This window comes from Periplaneta americana, chromosome 5 (assembly GCF_040183065.1).
Source record: "Periplaneta americana isolate PAMFEO1 chromosome 5, P.americana_PAMFEO1_priV1, whole genome shotgun sequence".
NCBI lineage: Eukaryota > Metazoa > Arthropoda > Insecta > Blattodea > Blattidae > Periplaneta > Periplaneta americana.
In genome coordinates, this window is record NC_091121.1 from 6060144 (window position 1) to 6082775 (window position 22632).

The 22632-nt window shown below is 33.3% G+C and overlaps 1 protein-coding gene across 3 annotated transcripts in view; it reads left to right on the forward strand.

Annotated features, from left to right (window-relative positions):
- LOC138699434 (transmembrane protein 229B-like) overlaps window positions 1-18019 on the forward strand; it is an 82512-nt gene extending 64493 nt beyond the window's left edge. For all 3 annotated transcript variants that reach the window (XM_069825296.1, XM_069825298.1, XM_069825295.1), the window contains exons 2-3: window positions 11737-11892; window positions 13964-18019. In XM_069825296.1, the coding sequence (XP_069681397.1) occupies window positions 11745-11892; window positions 13964-14331 (516 nt within the window). In that variant the 5' untranslated portion in view covers window positions 11737-11744 and the 3' untranslated portion in view covers window positions 14332-18019. The remainder of the gene's footprint in view (window positions 1-11736; window positions 11893-13963) is intronic.
- Window positions 18020-22632: the final 4613 nt, after the last annotated feature.

Genomic DNA, 22632 nt, shown 5'->3' on the forward strand with positions numbered 1-22632 from the left:
CTATATTTTGGTCAAAGAGTACAAGCTACAGCAATATTATTCTAATTATTCTATGCTCTTTTTTTGTTCTTCTGTGGTTACAAGGCAACCGTCATCATAAAATGACAGTCGATAAGAACAGCTGTTAGAAGGGCGGCCATTTTTTCTCTATATAGAACGCTTAAACAAGGGGTTTCGTGTATATAACTACTCCAAAGCAATTCCCATTGTATAGTTACAGCCTGTTTATACATCCATTGCTTATGCATGATTTATTAGTAAAGTTTTCTATCTCAACTCTGCATAAGTCTCGTATAAATACTATACACGGTTTATTAGTAAGACTGTTATTTATTTATTTACTTATTTATTCTGGTGTAGTTAAGGCCATCAGACCTTCTCTTCCACACCACCAGAAATACAAATACAATAACAGAAATAAAAAGTAAAAAAAAAAAACACTATAAACAAAGTAAAGCCACACAAAAATATACACAGGTTCCAGTCACACAAACTTTAAATGAGTGATTAAGTATAATTAATTGTATCCTAATTAACTAACATAAACAAGAAACTTTCGATTTTAATCTAGAGTAAAAAACACAAATCAACACTTCTAGCAATACCTAGAAAGCATTAAACAAGACAGTGCAAAATGTGAACCAAGTGAACAATTCCAAGGTTGTAAACATCTTACACGGAGTAGCTCACCGCGTGAGACAAATAGAGCTCTCCCTCTATAGGAGGAGGCCTTTGCCCTTAACGGGACATTTTTAGGCTAATCATTTCATCATTTCATTAAACAAGACAAAATTGTCCAATTATGTATGTATGTATGTATGTATGTATGTATGCATGTATGTATGTATGTATGTATGTATGTATGCATGCATGTATATGTATGTATGTGTACGAGTGCGTGTATTATATACATATATAGTGTGTACGGCGTTAAGCATGTTTATTATTTTTAGTAGGTAATTTTACGACGCTTTATCAACATCTTAGGTTATTTGAAGGGCTCAGAGCCAAAGGCCACCAACCCACAAATTTGTATTATTCATTATTAAGCCTTTTTTTCAAAACTATACTTTGATGTTATAGATTCATGATATTTTTTTGTGTTTATTCAATGTAGACCATTTAAAATAAATTGTGAAACTAATCATTTTTGTATGGATCCTCTTAATATCAACTCTTATTTACTCATTTTTTAATTGTGGGTTAGTCGTCTTTGGCTCTGACCTCTTCATTTAGCGTCTGAATGAGATGAAGGTGATAATGCCGGTGAAATGAGTCCGGGGTTCAACACCGAAAGTTACCCAGCATTTGCTCATATTGAGTTGAGGGAAAACCGTTTATTATTCATTCTTAGTGTTCTACCCAAGGGCAGGTTCTTCGCTGCAAACCCAGTATTATCCAATCTTCTCTAACCACTGCCTTCCTGTTAGCATCCGCATACGGTCCATATATCTTACTGTCTAGTATTTGATAACTTCTTGTGCCCTGAGTTCTTCTCCCATTCACCATTCCTTCCAGTGCATCCTTCATAGACAATTTCTTCTCGGCCAGTGACCAAGCCAATTTCTTTTCCTCTTCCTGATCAGTTTCATCGTTATTCTTTCTTCACCCACTCTTGATAAAACATCTTCATTCCTTCTTTTGTCTGTCCATTTCACACGCCCCATTCTTCTCCATATCCACTTTTTAAGTGCTTCTAGTCGCTTCTCTTCACTTCGTCTTAAATAGCCATGTTTCTACTCCACACAATACCACACTCCACACAAAGCACCTCACTAGTCTCTTCCTTAGTTCTTTTTCCAGTGGTCCGCAGAAGATGCTCCTTTTTCTATTAAAAGCTTCCTTTACCATTGCTATCCTCCTTTTGATTTCCTAGCACCAACTCATGTTACTGCTTATAGTACATACCAAGTATATGAAGCTGTTCACTTGTTCTATTGCCTCATTTCCGATTCCTACTTTATCTTCTTTATTTTTCTTCCTACCACGGTTCTCGTCTTGTTTGCATTTATCTTCATCCCATACTACTCACAGCTGTCATTTAGCTCCAGTAGCATATCCCTTAGTATCATCTCCTCTTCCGTTAACAATGCCATATCGTCAACAAATCTTTCGCACTTCGTTTTAAAATGTTTGGTTTGCCCATAAAAGACTTGAGTTAATGAACTTTTCGTATTAATACCCTCTACTATAAAGTGGTGTTTATAGGCTTACATTAAATATTTTAAGTAATTTAACACTTAATATTCAATTGCAGCTACATTTTCGTTTATGTTCGTACAATACGATGATTATCGCACAAAAATTTCTGTATGTAACAAACAGCAGAACAGATGATATAAATCAATGGCCGTGGAGATAAAAACGGTGGAATAGCTCATAATACAGCTATGTATATCTACCTACACACAAACACGCAGATATTATGAACCTCATCATAAAAAATCTCATAAATCTGCATAAACACATATGTACACAGCCACAAATTCATACTCTCTTTATTTTTATGCATACACATAGCCACGAGAACTTACGGCAACAAAATTAACTTAGCACAAAGGGTAAAATAAAATAAATTTAAAAATGACGTGTACTGCTCTAACCACCTTATTCCTGTCATGTCTAATGTTTTCTCTCTATACTCATTCCTCTATCTCTTTCACACACCTACTCTCTACTGTACATGTATCTCTATGTGTTCAATTCACCAATATCTTTCTCACTTCTACCACAACACAAAGAAGTTCGACTCTCATACAATATTAGAAGAACTCTACAGCGAATAGGGATTATAAAGAATGGACACTGAGCGAATTTTCCTGTGTTTTGTTTCTGTCTGTGCCAGCGTTTAGTTCTACTTTCAAGCGCTAGAGGTTAGTGTAATCGATCATAGGCTAAGATGATAATTGAGAATAAAATTGGGACACAGGATCCAAACATCGCCTACCTTATTGAATAATCAAGTAACGCTTTACTTCAAATAAATTCAAGTTAACAGCTTTTCCTTATTTCTCAGTGACGAACTAGTTGTAATAATATTTTTTTATATTTCAGATATAATAAATTATATTATAAAATAATATAATATATTATAAAATTAAGTATCGAATTCGTTTAATATTTGTATAATAATATAATATAGGTATATGGTTTTACTTCTCGTAAGAGTTTTGCTTTTCCATTTTCAGCGCTATCAAATCATTACATATTTTAATTGTTGTTGGGGTCAACGTCTCAACTATCATTATAAAGGAACTCTAGAGTCTAGACATTACAGTTAATGACGGATTTAATATTTTATGGATCCAATTTATTTTATTTGAGTACATAATGCCAAATAAAGGAAATATCCAAGAGAGTATGCTATACCATGCATTCTCTTAACCCGTTCAGAAACTTTCTCCCGCCAAAATTAAAACAGACTTTAGTGCAAACCCTCGTATTACCACTGTTTGACTATTGCGACGTAATACTTAAAGATTTGACAACTGAACTTTCGAACAAGCTACAGCGTGTGCACAATATGTGTGTCAGATTCATCAGCAATGCTCGCAAATTTGACCATATTACACCTTCGTTCAGATATTTATCCTGGCTGCGACTCAATAACCGTAGATCACTTCATTCGCTTTCTCTTCTTTTTCGAGTTCTCCACACTTCTACTCCAAATTATCTTCGTTCCCGGTTTAACTACTTATCCTGCAATCACAATCTAAACACCAGGTCACAGGAGAGCCAAATCCCAGCAATTCCTCCCCATAGAACATCCCACTATTCATCCTCTTTCACTGTCTCCGTCCCTCGTGAATGGAATTCTCTACCTCAGAAGATTAGGGGCTGCCAGACAATAACTACTTTAAGACAAAGCTAAACAATTTCTTACTGACGCAGACAAATTGAAGTTGTAATTATAATCATAATTGAGTTGAATGATTTAATTATATTTAGGTATGATTATTATTATTAATATTATTAGTACATAATTATTTCATTGGAGTGTTGGGAAGGTAAAAGAATTGTTATGTATTGTATTGTATTGTATTGTATTGTATTGTATTGTATTAATTATATTTTGCTCCTTAGCAATATAGTAATTTGTATTTTTGTATCGCACTGGTTGAGTGGAAGAGAAGGCCGAATGGCCTTAACTCTGCCAGTTAAAATAAACCATTATTATTACTTACTTACAAATGGCTTTTAAGAAACCCGAAGGTTCATTGCCGCCCTCACATAAGCCCGCCATCGGTCCCTATTCTGTACAAGATTAATCCAGTCCCTATCATCATATCCCACCTCCCTCAAATCCATTTTAATATTATCCTCCCATCTACGTCTCGGCCTCCCCAAAGGTCTCTTTCCCTCCGGTCTCCCAACTAACACTCTATATGCATTCCTGGATTCGCTCATACGTGCTACATGCCCTGCCCATCGCAAACGTCTGGATTTAATGTTCCTAATTATGTCAGGTGAAGAATGCAATGCGTGCAGTTCTGTGTTGTGTAACTTTCTTCATTCTCCTGTAACTTCATCCCTCTTAGCCCCAAATATTTTCTTAAGCACCTTATTCTCAAACACCCTTAACCCATGTTCCTCTCTCAGAGTGAGAGTCCAAGTTTCACAACCATACAGAACCGGTAATATGACTGTTTTATAAATTCTAACTTTCAGATTTTTTGACAGCAGAACTAGATGTATTAATTATATGTGTTATATTTCCGCTGTGTCGACTGCTAGCTGGTGTGATGTCAGCGCCAACTCTAGGGAGAAAGCAGAATCTCACACTCTAGCTGGCTTGAAGGTCATTGAAGTCAGTCCGGCTACATCAAAGGTACCGACGCGAAGTGTCCATTCTTTATAATCCCCATTCACTGCCTACTCTCTACTGTACATGTATCTCTATAAGAATAAGAGTTCCAGTCACCAATATCTTTCTCACTTCTACCACAACACAAAAAAATCCGACTCTCACACAATATTAGAAAGACTCTACGTCTCACATTGGTATTTATTAAACCGCGACGCACTATAAAGAAAACAACTACTGCAATGTTGTGTAAGCTGTAATTTTTCTTAAATTTATAGATCCTACAAATGTCTCCTGTTATTTCATTAAAATTATAGCGTAAAAAGTATTAAAATGTTATAATCCTGTTTGGGAAAAGAAAATTGTACCAGAACAATGGAAGGAGTCCATAATCGTACTATCTTTAAGAAGGGGGACAAGACTAACTGTGGTAACTTTCGAGGAATATCACTTTTGTTGACGTCGTACAAAATTTTGTCCAATATTCTTTTGAGAAGATTAACTCCATATGTAGATGAAATTACTGGGGATCTTCAGTGTGGTTTTAGGCGTAATAGAGCAACTATTGACCAGATATTTTGTATTCGACAGATAATGGAGAAAAAATGGGAGTATAAGGGTACAGTGCATCAGTTATTCATAGATTTCAAAAAGCCATATGACTCGGTTAACAGAGAAGTTTTATATGATATTCTTATTGAATTTGGTATTCCGAAGAAACTAGTTCGATTAATTAAAATGTGTCACAGTGAAACGTACAGCAGAGTTCGTATAGGTCAGTTTCTGTCACATGCGTTTCCAATTCACTGTGGGGTAAAGCAAGGAGATGCACTATCACCTTTACTTTTTAACTTTGCTCTAGAGTATGCCATTAGGAAAGTCCAGGATAACAGAGAGGGCTTGGAATTGAACGAGTTACATCAGCTGCTTGTCTATGCGGATGACGTGAATTTGTTAGGAGAAAATCCACAAACGATTAGGGAAAAGACGGGAATTTTACTGGAAGCAAATAAAGAGACAGGTTTAGAAGTAACTCCCGAAAAGACAAAGTATATGATTATGACTCGTGACAGGATTATTGTATGAAATGGAAATATAAAAATTGGAAATTTATCTTTTGAAGACAAACGTATGTCTTTTAAGGCACATATTGATTCACTAGTCACTAAATCACACCAGTTTCAATCTGCTTTGCATAGGGCCACCAGACCAACCTGGGGTCTTAGTCCTGATATATTGCGAACAATATATCATGGCGCTTTCGAACCATTGATATTATACTGTGTCTCGGCATTTCAAAATATACTTCACAAAAAGTGGGTTCAAAATAAATTAATACAAATCCAGCGTGGATTCATTCTACGGATCACGAAGGCTTACAGAACCACATCGACAGACGCAGCCCTAGTGATCGCGGGTATACCACCATTGTTTTTAACAGCCATGGCTAAAGCTGAAATCTCTAACGTGAAAAGAAATGGGATATTTATAGAACAAGAATCATATCTTGAGGTGGAAAAAAGATCACATTTTCAATTAACTGGTCATCCGAAAGATTTTCACCGTGCATCAAATACATGTACAGATCGACATGAATACAACATCTATACTGACGGCTCTCGGTTGCAAAAGGAGAACGACGTCACCTTGGTGGGCTGTGCTTTTGTTACCTACTACAACACTACTGAAGTCCACTCTGCCACGTTCCGCCTGGCGCCCATGTGCTCCGTGTTCCAAGCAGAACTCTTTGCCATCTTGCAAGCAGTGAAATGGAGCATTACCAACGGGATTGACTCATGTATTCACAGCGACTCTCAATCTGCCTTACAAACCATTGACGATAAATACAACTTGCATTCTATACCCGTCGAAATTAGATCCCTAATACTTAAATTTGAAGGTCGTATTTGCTTAATGTGGGTGCGCGGCCACACAGGTACTGAAGGAAACGAAAGAGCGGATACATTAGCGAAACAAGCGGCCTCAACCAACTCAGAATATAAATACTCCACCTGTCCTATTTCGTACATCAAGCAGAAGATCAAGCACACAACTACACTCAAGTGGAATACATACTGGAACTCTAGTGTTAAAGGCTCTGTGACCAAGAAATTATTCTTTCCCAATGTACAAGACAGACTATGTTGCAGTCAGTTCTCAACCGACTTCTTTTACACCCAATTTATGACCGGCCATGGAAAATTCGGTTCCTACTTTGAAAGATTTAGGATCAAAAGTGCAGAAGAATCTCTGTGCATATGCAAAGAGAATCAGACTGTTGAACATTTGATTTTTCACTGTCCAGTGTTCGAAAGGAAAAGACACTTTTTAAGATATCATATCTCGGACTGCAATTTAAATTACTCCACACCCCTTTACCATTTTCTTAGAAAAAAATGTTGTTACAAACAATTCACAGAGTTTATACACCACATCCACGCAAGACTGTAGCTGTTAATTGTATATAAATTAATGATGTTATAAAATCCTAATGCACTATGTAAAACAAGGTGTCTATCTTTGGGACATAATAATAGTAATAACAATAATAACTACGTTTGTATTATAGATTTTACTATTGTTGAGTATTTGATGACAGGTATATAGTTTGTAACCATAAGTAATTTTGTTTTTATTTTTCTTTACTATTGCAAACCAACTAGATAATAGGTGATTTATTTGTAACTAAGCCAATTCTGTGCATTATCTCATTACTATTGCTTAAAATTATGTATAAAATCACAAGTTAATGTAATAATCTTGCAATTTCTCTACACCTTCGATTATAATTTCTAATTTTATTTCATTTTGTTTTAACTGAAAGTAATTATTGCATAACGTATTTAGTATTGTTTACTGTCTCTTAATTAGTGTATTTATACGGTATTGTAACTATGATTCAGACCTACTATTAATTCTTTAAAATTGTGAATTATCACTACATAATGTATTTCACATGTAACAAACTACAACCCTAATATACCAAAGGTAAAATAGGGTTTCAATATTTGGATAACAATAATAATAATAATAATAATAATAATAATAATAATAATAATAATAATAATATCTTTTGAAGAGGTGGAGAAGTTCAAATATCTTGGAGCAACAGTAACAAATATAAATGATACTCGGAAGGAAATTAAAGACAGAATGAATATGGGAAATGCATGTTATTATTCGGTTGAGAACCTTTTATCATCCAGTCTGTTGTCAAAAAATCTGAAAGTTAGAATTTATAAAACAGTTACATTACCGGTTGTTCTTTATGGTTGTGAAACTTGGACTCTCACTTTGAGAGAGGAACATAGGTTAAGGGTGTTTGAGAATAAGGTGCTTAGGAAAATATTTGGGGCTAAGAGGGATGAAGTTACAGGAGAATGGAGAAAGTTACACAACGCAGAACTGCACGCATTGTATTCTTCACCTGACATAATTAGGAACATTAAATCCAGACATTTGAGATGGGCAGGGCATGTAGCACGTATGGGCGAATCCAGAAATGCATATAGAGTGTTAGTTGGGAGGCCTGGGGGGAAAAGACCTTTAGGGAGGCCAAGACGTAGATGGGAAGATAATATTAAAATGGATTTGAGGGAGGTGGGATATGATGATAGAGACTGGATTAATCTTGCTCAGGATAGGGATCAATGGCGGGCTTATCTGAGGGCGGCAATAAACCTCCGGTTCCTTAAAAGCCAGTAACTAAGTAAGTAAGTAATCCTATAGGATACTTCGCCATTTTAAGGGTTAATGCTAAAAAAGACAGATACAACAACACTCAAGTATAACCACTGAATTTACAACATACGGGATGGGAAAGATTTTAATTACATATTTTAGCACATTTGGCCAGGTACTGGGGTTCTGTAAGAAGGGAGGGCTACTGTGTAACAACACACACCATCGTGCCCTTACAGCAATTGCCAACCTGCTAAGAAACAGAGGATGGGAAGTACATGAGGAGATTCATTGTGTGTCTGAAGATGATTCTCATAGAAGAGTTGATATAATTGCCATCAATAGAAGAACCCAGAAAGCGATGGTCTTAGACCCTACGATTTGCTTTGAGCGAGACACGAATCAAGCACTGAGGATAAATGATGTCAGCGAGCTAAATATGTACCTTGTCTTCCATACCTCAGTGAAAAATATGGCATTTCGCTTTACAACTGGGATGTTACAGGCTTACTATTTGGAGCGAGGGGTGGTTTACCAAAATTTACATGTAATATCCTTAAATCCTTTCAAATTCCCTTTTATGAGGTTCAGAAGATTGTAATGGAAATTCTGAAGGCCTCTCTTCAAATTCTACACTATCATCTATATGTTAACACGTAATTTTTTGTTTTTAATGCACAAATCGAATCATTATTTTGCTCATTTCATTTCCCTTTGTCTTTCATGTTTGTTAATTCCGGATCCCAGTGGTCAACCTCACTTGAGGACGGACGATTTGAAATAAATCTTAGTAGTAGACATATTTTTATCGAAAACATCTGAACAACAATTTTTGTGGACCACAAGATCCTGAATTTTGTTACGATGAACTCTCTACCCATTCCGATGATGTTATGGTCGTTTCTTTCGCAATGTGATTCATCAGTGTCGCCAATACTGAAGTGCAGTATGCTTCTCTGTCAGTAGTTAAGGGGCAGCTACACGCTAGTAAATCATTCCCTTACAGTCAAAAAACCTGATCACCATCACCTTCCCTACAGATGGAACAACTTTAGCTTCTTTTAGTGCTGGCGAACCTGGTAATTTCCATACTGTGCTGGCTAGTTTTCTTTCAGGACTGAAAATGTAATTTTAGGTGCAGTGTAAATATCTAAGTTGTGTCATGTAATTAATTAAGTTTATATGTAATTAATTAAGATGATTTGTGGTTTATTTGATATGTAAATAAATTAAGGTGATATGTAATTAAGTTGATTTGTAATTAATTAAGATGATATGTAATTTAGCTGATATGTAAATAAATTAAGGTGATATGTAATTAATTAAGATGATATGTAATTAAGTTGATTTTAATTAATTAAGATGATATGTAATTTAGTTGATATGTAAATAAATTAAGGTGATGTGTAATTAATTAAGATGATATGTAATTAAGTTGATTTGTAATTAATTAAGATGATATGTAATTTAGTTGATATGTAAATAAATTAAGGTGACATGTAATTAATTAAGATGATATTTAATTAAGTTGATTTGTATATTAAGATATGTAATTTAGTCGATATGTAAATAAATTAAGGTGATATGTAATTAATTAAGATGATATGTAATTAAGTTGATTTGTAATTAATTAAGATGATATGTAATTTAGTTAATATGTAAATAAATTAAGGTGATATGTAATTAATTAAGATGATATGTAATTAAGATGATATGTAATTAAGTTGATTTGTAATTAATTAAGATGATATGTAATTTAGTTGATTTGTAATTAATTAAGATGATATGTAATTTAGTTGATATGTAAATAAATTAAGGTGATATGTAATTAATTAAGATGCTATGTAATTAAGATGATATGTAATTAAGTTGATTTGTAATTAATTAAGATGATATGTAATTTAGTTGATATGTAAATAAATTAAGGTGATATGTAATTAATTAAGATGATATGTAATTAAGTTGATTTGTAATTAAGATGATATGTAATTTAGTTGATATGTAAATAAATTAAGGTGATATGTAATTAATTAAGACGATATGTAATTAAGTTGATTTGTAATTAATTAAGATGATATGTAATTTAGTTGATATGTAAATAAATTAAGGTGATATGTAATTAATTAAGACGATATGTAATTAAGTTGATTTGTAATTAATTAAGATGATATGTAATTTAGTTGATATGTAAATAAATTAAGGTGATATGTAATTAATTAAGATGATATGTAATTAAGTTGATTTGTAATTAATTAAGGTGATATGTAATTACTTAAATTGGTAATAGTTGGGTGAAATAGAAGTACTTATAAGTTAGATTTACTTATGCTTATTTTTGGCGTTATTATAGAATAGTTTTTATTTATAGTTCTAGGTTTATTCCATCTATTTATTTATAGTTAGAAATAAATTTAGGTTTTTTATTTATATTTTTTTTATTGCTGTAATTACTGTAGAATTATGATATTATTGTATATCATATATCACTGCCACCGGGTGTATACGCAATTGTAGCGTTAATAAATAAATAAATACATACATACATACATACATACATACATACATACATACATACATACATACATACAAAAAAATACATACATACATACATACATACATACATACATACATACATACATACATACATACATACATACATACATACATACATACATACATACATACATACATACATACATACATACATACATACATACATAATGATGCAGCCATGACCCATTACCGGTGATAACTGATTCCAGAAATAAGAGGGAATTCTCTGAGACTTGACAAAGAATTGGCTCCATCATGTGTTCGAGAACTGTATGACACTCTATAACAAATGCATTCAAGTAGAAGGGAACTACTTTGAAAAGAATCATGTAAACACTGAAGCAGAGTAATAAACATCTGTGGGAAAAAATCGGTCTCAGTCTTTCTTGGTCAGACCTCGTAATTATTTCATATGTTCGAATCGGAGTTTCTTCAACATCTTATTTTCTACATCTTGATTACACAACTTTTAACACTGCATCACTTCGGAATATGTATGATAAGACTTTCTTGTGTTAAATTCTATTGTACCTGGTTTACATGTTTCGACCTATTATGGGTCATCCTCAGAACTGGTCGTTGTTGGTCTCGGCGTCTCTTGTTTTGTTTCCTGTGAGGGTGCGTTTGTGTGGTGTAATGTGGAGTGAAAGAGTGTGTGTGTTCTGAAATTGAGTTGTGTCTATTTTCTTATTAAACAGGCACTGAGATGCTTCGAACGTCGCGAGTTCGAGATGACGGCTCAAAACTTGCATTGTGGATCAGAATTTATATATATGGCCTGCAAGGGTTCTTCCTTGAAATCCTCTTCACAGCTGGCTGGGAGTTCGTCGTCAGTGGAAACTGGAAACTCCCTGGTAAGTTTTATCTTTCTTCTTTTTATGCAGAATCTATCTTCCTTTTATTTCCTTCTCTGTCAGCGATGTATGCAATGGAGGGTGAAAGGAATTGGCAACTCTACCCCATTATCTCTTGGTTTAGTTGTCTCATGAGTGACGCATTATTGGTGTCACAAGGTTCCAACCTGTCTTCGGACAGTTGATTAAACAACGAGGGATGTTATTGTAAGTTACTTGTAAGTTTAATTCTAAAATTAAGTAATGTTAGTTATTTGTTTTGAAGTCCCAAATTAAGTATCTCTGAGTGCATTAATTTCTTCTAGTCTCAAAATGAATTTATTTTAATTTGTAGAGTGTAGGCTACGTATGATTTTTATTGTTTAAATTCCTAAATTAATACTGGTTTTTCATATCTTCGCAGATGGAGGTTTTTGGAACTAACCCATCTCTCTAAATTTCAGCATTTGGTTCTCATAGAAACACTGCAGGCGCAATCACCAGAAAACTGCAATCATAATTGAGGCGTTTAGTTGCAAAATCAGTTGCATCACTAAAACATAACTTTTCAGTGGAATATCACTTTTTTTGACATCGTACAAAATTTTGTCCAATATTATTTTGAGAAGATTAACTCCATATGTAGATGAAATTATTGGGGATCATCAGTGTGGTTTTAGGCGTAATAGATCAACTATTGACCAGATATTTTGTATTCGACAGATAATGGAGAAAAAATTGAAGTATAAGGGTACAATGCATCAGTTATTCATAGATTTCAAAAAGGCATATGACTCGGTTACGAGGGAAGTTTTATATGATATTCTTATTGAATTTGGTATTCCCAAGAAACTAGTTCGATTAATTAAAATATGTCACAGTGAAACGTACAGCAGAGTTCGTGTAGGTCAGTTTCTGTCAGATGCACTATCACCTTTACTTTTTAACTTTGCTCTAGAGTATGCCATTAAGAAAGTCCAGGATAACAGAGAGGATTTGGAATTGAACGGGTTACATCAGCTGCTTGTCTATGCGGATGACGTGAATATGTTAGGAGAAAATCCACAAACGATTAGGGAAAACACAGGAATTTTACTGGAAGTAAGTAAAGAGATAGGTTTGGAAGTAAATCCCGAAAAGACAAAGTATATGATTATGTCTCGTGACGAGAATATTGTACGAAATGGAAATATAAAAATTGGAAATTTATCCTTTGAAGAGGTGGAGAAGTTCAAATATCTGGGAGCAACAGTGACAAATATAAATGATACTCAGGAGGAAATTAAAGACAGAATAAATATGGGAAATGCCTGTTATTATTCGGTAGAGAAGCTTTTATCATCCAGTCTGCTGTCAAAAAATCTGAAAGTTAGAATTTATAAAACAGTTATATTACCGGTTGTTCTTTATGGTTGTGAAACTTGGACTCTCACTTTGAGAGAGGAACATTGGTTAAGGGTGTTTGAGAATAAGGTGCTTAGGAAAATAGTTGGGGCTAAGAGGGATGAAGTTACAGGAGAATGGAGAAAGTTACACAACACAGAACTGCACGCATTGTATTCTTCACCTGACATAATTAGGAACTTAAAATCCAGACGTTTGAGATGGGCAGGGCATGTAGCACGTATGGGCGAATCCAGAAATGCATATAGAGTGTTAGTTGGGAGACCGGAGGGAAAAAGACCTTTAGGGAGGCCGAGACGTAGATGGGAGGATAATATTAAAATGGATTTGAGGGAGGTGGGATATGATGGTAGAGACTGGATTAATCTTGTTCAGGATAGGGACCAATGGCGGGCTTATGTGAGGGAGGCAATGAACCTCCGGGTTCCTTAAAAGCCAGTTAGTAAGTAAGTATGAAGAAAAAACCTTTGCAAGGAACAAGAATTTGAAACCAATATTATTCTTTCATCATACAGATCCATGTGACGTATCTGGCTTTGGAGCATAACAGTGCTATAGCAGTTGTAGAATCATATGAAGATATGAAATGTAACATTAACTCATTTTCGTGGGAAAAAAATGATGTATCTGATTTTGCAACTACACGCCTCATATCAAATTACTGATAATTTGCTTCAACGTGTTGCAGGATACACGAGTGTTTGGTCACTGGCCATATACGGCATATCAGGGGTGGTTATGGAGCACATCTACGCAGCCTGTGCGCAGTCGAGGGTGCCCTTAGTGCTCCGCGGGCTCTGCTACTTGGTGTGGGTGTACGCCTGGGAGTTCTCTACAGGTCTGCTACTCAAACAGTTCAACGCGTGTCCTTGGGATTACTCCGAGTTCAGCTTCAATGTCCGAGGGCTGATAACGTTCGAATACGCTCCTCTGTGGTTCCTTGTCTCATTGCTAATGGAGAGAGTCATCGCCCACGTGTCAGAGCTACGTTGGGCCGCCACATCGCCATCTGCAGGAAAATCTCACAATGGACTTTCAGCGAGACTCAAAGACTGAAGCACCTAGCCAGTTAACAAGTACAAGATCACATCAGCAGTCGCATTGTACCTGGAGTTCATCAGTTCAGACCCTAGTACAACTACTGTGTTGGCCAATGTCGTCTCTCAACTATGAGACCATTATCACTAGCCATAACTTTAAACCTACTAGCCTATATACTTTTAAACAATTATTAGGAACTCTTCTAGGGGTGTTTTGAAACTGTATCCAGTTTGTGGCTCTTATTTTGCAAGACCCAACACTAATAGGAACATTAAAGACAGTAACAATAACAAATGAACAACATTTGTAAGTGGCATTCAAATACCTCTAACTTATAACACATCAAAATTGTCTAAGGAACAACTAAAAAATCTGAAATATCAAGAAAATTGACCGAGTTACAAAACTTAACGGAAGTGAATATTAAAGTACTAGTCATTTGTCATTTTACCTGGTTACCATAGTAACCAACATTGTTATTTTGTATTGTTACATTGGAAAGAATTAAATTAGTGTGTTTTAACAGGGGACATATGTAACTAAAAACCGTGCAAAATCGTAATAAACAGTAAAGAATACATTTTTAATCTTGCGTACACTACTTTTAACACTTGAATATAATTAATTGATTAACTAGTGGACTTACTCGTGTTAATTATGTAAGTTTGTGCGGCTTACAGCTGTTTCGGTGCTTCACGCACCATCCTCAGAGCCTACTAGATCACGGCGTCATCTCGAACTTCTCTGCCTGTTATGTGGGTGTGTTTGATTGTTGAAAGGTGTTGAAGAGTGGAGTCGACCACCACCACACACATACACAACACATCGAACCACCCCATAGAACACAAACATGCTGCATTCAGGACAATGATACACAGATTACTCAACATACCCATGAGCCAACAACACTACAATGAAGAAGTGAACACAATCAAATACATAGCACAAGAAAACGGATACAATCCAAACATAATAGACAACATCATAAGGAAGACAAAACAAAAACTTAAACACAAAAAAACCCAACACAAACACAAGAACACAAGAAATACATCACACTAACATATGAAAACAAAAGCACACATAAGATCGCATCTTCATTCAGAAAACAGAAATACAACATAACATACAGAACAGAAAACACACTACAAAGACATCTCAACACACAAACAACACAAACAAATAAATACGACCACACAGGTGTATACAAACTCACATGTAATAGTTGCGATAAGTTCTACATAGGACAGACAGGCAGATCATTCCAAATACGCTACAAAGAACACATTAAAGCAATAACCAGAGGACACAATAGACTACATCTAGATACGCCGATCACATAACCAATGCTAACCATACATACAAGAACATAAATGCGGACATGAAAATCCTACACATAGGCCTACAACCCAAGAACCAAAAACTCAACACACTAGAACAATACGAAATATACAAACACACTAAAACACACCCCGATCAAATTATCAACACACAGATCAATTTCAGCACATACACACACACACACACACACACACACATACACACACTATTTGACTCCACTCTTCAACACCTTTCAATAATCAAACACACCCACATAACAGGCAGAGAAGTTCGAGATGATGCCGAGATCTAGTAGGCTCTGAGGATGGTGCGTGAAGCACTGAAACAGCTGTAAGCCGCACAAATCTTATATAATTAACACGAGTAAGTCCACTAGTTAATTAATTAAGTAAAGAATAGTTTTAATGATGGAAGAACGTCGTCATTTAAACCATCATTAAATATTTAAGGAGATTGGCACAATTGAAAGTGGCAGAACAAAATCTGATAATAAACGTTGTAAAAGACAAAAACACGCATTCCATCATGACATACCGCGCAGCAAACCTCGTACAGCCATATTTGGAAACGCTACATTGAGTATAAAACAATGCTGAAGCGAAACATTATTAAAAACGAACTTTGTAGCCTGTTTTGTTCTTTTACAAGAATATTATGTACGAAGTGCAAGGAGATGACATAGTCTTCTTTCTGTTTCAAATAAATACATGATAAATTCAAGAAATATATTCTTCCTGTATCAGAATATCTTCGAAGATTCAGTTATAGAGTAAGAAACAGAAGGTGTGATCCAAGTTTCAAGTGCCAAATACACTAGTATTTGCCTTAATAGTATTATTAGTTGTAATAAATAAATAAAAATATTAGAGTTAGAGTTGATAATATGTCCCTTCACTTTTAGGAGTGAATATGTATATGAACAGTGCTGCCAACTGGCTGTTAATATACCTAGTTAACAAAATGATAAACCATAATGTCTGTGACCATATTATAAAATATAAAATTATCTTCTACATTGTTTCTTCCTCATAAATGATAGATTATTGGCATCTGAAATGTGAACATAGCTAAAATATTGGCGTTCATTGGAGAAAGCATGTATAATGCAATAAAGTAATAAAGAAAATGATGTGAATTTTATTTTTTCGGGTTCTTTTTCTTTTTCACTTCATAGTTCAAGTTGTAATGTTTCATTTTTACCGTGGTTCTCTTTTTTACTTAATTTGGTAACATTTATTACTCATCTCTGTCAAAGTTCTATCAGAATTAATATAATGGATTAAATTGTTATTAAATTAGGTTACTGGGATAGTGATAATTTATTATACATATATTCCTTGTAATAGGTGTGTAATTTTCTTTAAAATTATAACATAGAAGAACATTGTAACATGTGGCTGGGCAAGTGAAATTACGCTAAGATAAAACCACAAGTGAAATTTAATAAAATTATTCAATGAATAAAATTAGATAACTTGGAATACCGAATTACTTACATAAACGATAATAATTATTATAAAACACATCAATAAACATTATTATGTTTTCTTGTAATGAAGTTCAAAAACAAACTGCTATCTATCACGGTATACTAAATACTATTGCCATCTATTCAGAGCGGAAATACGAAACAACAATACTTAACCTCAAAAGTAAGATAAGCTGAAATGTTACATTAATAGATTAAAAAGACGAACGGGTTTTACAGACATTTATTTATTACATGAAGTTACCGTTATTGAAAACGCAATTTTCAAAGTTAAATTTTGTTGGCATTTCTTGATTTTCTGTGATTGACTCTAAACTATTGTATTAGGCTTCCTTACAAATCATCTTATCAAGAATCACAACTGTGATTGGTTCATTTTAAGGCGGTTCTGAAATGTTATTGACCAATATCGCAAATTCATCCTATAAGTTGAATAGTCTCTATAACATGGTTTTAAATAAATCGATTATCCTCGTTTCTTCATTTCGATTTTGTGGAACGAATTAATGGCGATGACTAAAGCTCTACTATATAATCTATTTCTATATTTGTTTTAATTGTTTACAATTCACTTTCACATAAAAAAATTGGAATTGATTTAGTTTCATAATACAGTACGGTATCTTAACTTTTTAATTTGAGCAATTTTTTTATGTTATTCATCCATGTTAAGCTTTCCAGGTACAGGTATTCTTATGTGCCCGTATCATAATTATGTGGACGTCAGCGCATTGGTATCGCCATTCAGCACGGTAATGCTACAAGTATTCTTGCATCCTTCCCAGAGTCCTCTTATTTAGATGAGATTTTCTTCCTTTAATTATTCAATTTATTTGTATTTTATTATAGTATACATGTCAATGTGAATACAATTTTTTTTATTTGCAAAGCAAAAAAAAAATTATTCTCTATTTGTAATATTCTTTACTCTTAAAACTAAAAAAAAAAAAAAAAAAAAAGTATTTTTTAAGAATTTAAAATTCGGTAATAAAGATAGTGATTAAAAAAAATTATGTGGAAGAAAATCAAGTTATGACCAAAAACATAGTGTACGAAATACGAAAAAAGCACTCAAGCAATGTAAACTTGGTAATGTAGCTACAAGTAACAAATCGCACCTGTAAATGTAAAATAATTTTATTAATGAACGTAATAAACAAGTACAGAATTTATTTTCTGCCTTTCAAAGTTACAAGTTGCATTACTATTCAAGTTTAGAAAGTAATAAAAACAGAAATGTAAAATGTAAATCTATTAAGTTACACTATATTACTGAACAAACAATATTTTTATTGCCAAACTATATATACTGGTGTTATAAATTTATAAAACAGTCTTAATACTATGTAGAAAACAACAAAATATTATTTAAAATCTATTACTATTGTCTCACTTTAGTATTTAAACACAAATTAAAAATTAAATCTAATAAATAATTTTAAGTGACTAATATGAATAGTAATCTATACATGCACATAGAGTTTTAAAAGAAAAGAAGCAATGTACGTATCTCCTTTATATTTTATAAAATGGCAATTTTATGAATTATGCTTAATGTTAACATTTAGACATAAGCGAATTTGCCAATGCTTATAGTTAGAAACTGATGCACTGCCAAAAATTAATTCAAATTCTTCCAATTGATAAAAATTAAGAAAAGGTATAGTTTATACTGGACGAACTCTGAGACAGCTGTTTCTATAACTGATTATCATGATTTATTTGAATCTGAATATTTGTCAATCCATCTGAACTCTATAAAACAATGAATAAAAAGCATTTCAAACTTATTTTGTACCAGCATACGTATCACATTCGTGTGAAGGTTGACGTGCAGAATTTTTATAACTCTGGAAAAGCATAATATTGCACTGAAAAATGTCAACAATAAAGTTAGTAGTATAACTGGAAAGTAATGACATACTGGCTAGATTTTATTTTATTTTTTTTATCTCCAAGCACTCATTAAATGTTTGATTATATTTATTTAAACATCACGAAAACATTTAAATAAAAACAATTTCAATGATCACAAAATATGGCAACAAAGATTTGTTTTTACAACATACGGAGCAAATAAGATTACGAAATATACAAGAAAATCACGAAATACAGAATTATGGAAGTATGTGTAAACTTCAAAATTATGCCCAAAATTTATTACAAAAATTCAAATTATTACAGAAAAGAAAATGAAATACTCGAAGTTAAAGAAAATTTTAAATAGGTAACAAATGATAAATTAATAATGTAAATTCTTGAAGATATTAAGTTACATTCAATCTTTATTTTCTAGTTAATGTATATCATATACCCTCTTTGTTCTCACTGAATATGGAATATTACAGAATTTTTTAACTTTTAATGATTTTTAATGGAAATCATGATGAATTATACATAAATTTCTTCCATTATTAGAAGATAAAGTACTTTCAGATTTGTTGCTGATTATAGTAAATGGTAAAATAATCCGAATACAATAAGGTAGAAATTCACTATTCCAGTTTTTACCGGTACTTTTGACCTCAAAATGTCAATATACTGCATACAATATGTTTTTTATTTGTATAGGACATTGGTTCCTTTCTTAAAGCATTATTAGATACCTATGTATAAAAACAATGAAGAAATAACTTAGTGGGCCATGTTTAACAATTAGCAGGCTTTGACAATTTGTAAAACAAGAGGAAACTTCAGACTTTGAACTAGCAACCATAAATGATGTTCTCTTGTTTTGCAAATTTTCAGAACCTACTAATTTCCAAACATATCCCACTGATTAAGTTATTTCTTCATTGTTTTTTATGCATAGGTCTTTTATGACAATGTTAAATCCTGATGTCCAGGTTACCAGACATAAAGTCCAGGATTATAATGTCCATACGTCAAAATGTCCATGTTAAATCATCCAGAGTCAAAATGTCCATAGTAGTATAATGCCCACTTCTCTCTGATGTCCAGAGTCATAATGCCCATAGCTCTATAATGTACACTATATCCATTGTTCATGGTAGTTACAGTAACCTATGTAAATATTTTCAAATGCAGAACTAATCAGAACTGAATTTTTTAAAGACGGAATGAAATCCTCAGTTAATGCCATCACAGAAGGGTAAGCCACTTCTTTCTTTTCGTGGATACCTGTACCAACATCATGACTTTAATAGAGATAGGACAAAAATATATTGGCGACACAGGAACATGAACCTCCCAAGCCTGAAAGGCATGCAGCACACAAACGACGCGGTAGAAGACTGGCACAATCTTCTTCGACGCATGATGGTTGTACATCCATCCACTTAGCGATTTATACAGTGCCTAAAGCGCGAAGAAAATGGAATTTGGAGACAAATATTGCAAGCAAGAGTGAGGCATATGCAAATTAAAGAGCCGGGAATGAGACGTATTTGACGAATCAAAGAAAAATTCTCCAGATTGTGAGAAACTACAACGGGTACAAAGAAAAAGAAGAAATTCTCTTAAATCTTAAAAGTATTGGTTACCATCTTAAAAGTGGGGCTCAGGTTCCCGATGATTAATAACTTATTTGTACGAGTTATGGAATAAAATTTATTGTGTTCTATTCAAGCAGAATTTTCCTTTGAACTTGGACATTATGGATGTTTGACACTATGGACATTTTGACTTAACGGACGTTTTATCATATGACCTTTCTGTCGTATGGACATTTAGTACATGGATATTTTCACCGTATGGACATTTTGACCTTATGGACATTATGTAGTATGGACTATATACGGTGGAAGCGGTGTCCATTAGCAGAAAAACATACTTTAAATTATGCACTTAACATTAGAAAGAGAGAACTGTACTAATGTTGTTTTATTTACACAAAATGAAATGTACAGGACTAGAATAATAATTCTGGTAGGAAAGAAAAGCATAGTTTTAAATATTGGTATTATTTTCTCTTTAATATACCGGAATTAAGATGTAGTGATGCAGGTACCGGTACATTAACATTCTCATTTTGTGACTTGAAATGAATTCACCATCCTAATCAGGATCCTTGAATATCCCTGTTTCTATCCATCTTGTATCTTTTTAATCCTCATTATACTCTCCTTCATGGTAACTTACAGATAATACAATATTATTTCAAATAGTAAAATATATATTATGATTCTAATCTCATTCTTTTTTAACAATAATTCTAATAAGAGATGAAACAGTTACCTGGGATAGCCAAAACCCGAAAATGTATCTATTTATTCCACTCTCTGGATACAGTTTCTAAACAATCAACTTCAGTGCCAATTACTGGTACCGAACTACTACGTATATCTCAACTACTTACTCTATATCATAACTTTAAAATTAGAAGGACCTTACGTCTTGAAATACATTAGAATAAGATTAATACCTATTAAATTGATTCTTCAAATAGACTATCTCTTTAAAAAATATATTAACTTCATAAAGTCTGATGAATATCAAAATACTATATATTTTAGTTTAAAGTTATATTCATAAATAGGTATGTTGAGGTTAGTATTTTAAGTAGGTACTACTGTTAGTAGGAAAGGAACATTTTTCAATATGCCTTAATCTATTTCATCTATTGAAATTTCCTGACTTATCTTAAGAGAATACTACATGTTATGGGATGTAAGATATTATACGATAGATTGACTTAGAAATGCAGTGTAATGGTAAGTAGAAAATCAAGAATTAAATCAATAAATTAATAAACTATTTACCTTCTCTTCCTACTGAGTATTCAACTATCAACAGTGTACATCTGAGTCAGTCAATTGAAAAATGTTCTTTATATTGGATGCACTGTTGTTTAAAATGTGTAATTTTAAAAACATAGAAAAAGGTAAAGGAGGCAAAAAAATAAATGTTTCCAACTTAAATCATTAAGTGAGGAGAAAGAAAATTGCAGATTTTAATAGAAAGTGCTGTTTACAAAGGTCTTGTGCAATTGACTGCATTAGATGGAGTTATTTCATCTTCATATTTTCTGGTTACTGATTAATAGTGAAAAATAAACTATGCAAACTGAATACTGAATTCTAAATATTTCTAAAATACTGAATTAGCAATATGATACTAAAGAAGCACAACTGTATCACATGATGTATCATAAACTATCTTTTTATAGGATTCCAGTTTTATTGAACGAATGAAAGGAATGAGCCATTAAAAACATTCTTACTGTATTTACCGAAATGAAGAACATTGCATTTTGCAAAAGTTGTATTTAGTACTGATGAGTTTTGTGCCATTAGCCGCAGCTGTAAAGTGAATATAAGTGAATATGTTTGAGTGAAGTAATTAGAATTTTACTGATTTAAGTTGTCTTTTACTTTTTGACGGTTCTTAATATTTATAGGGTTGACTGAATACAAATACAAATCAGAGAATACCTTCTTATCTGTAGACAGGGCCACCGAGAAGGGGGGGCAAAGGGGGCGAGTGCATATGGGCCCGTGAGCAATAAGGGCCTGTCAGATTAATTA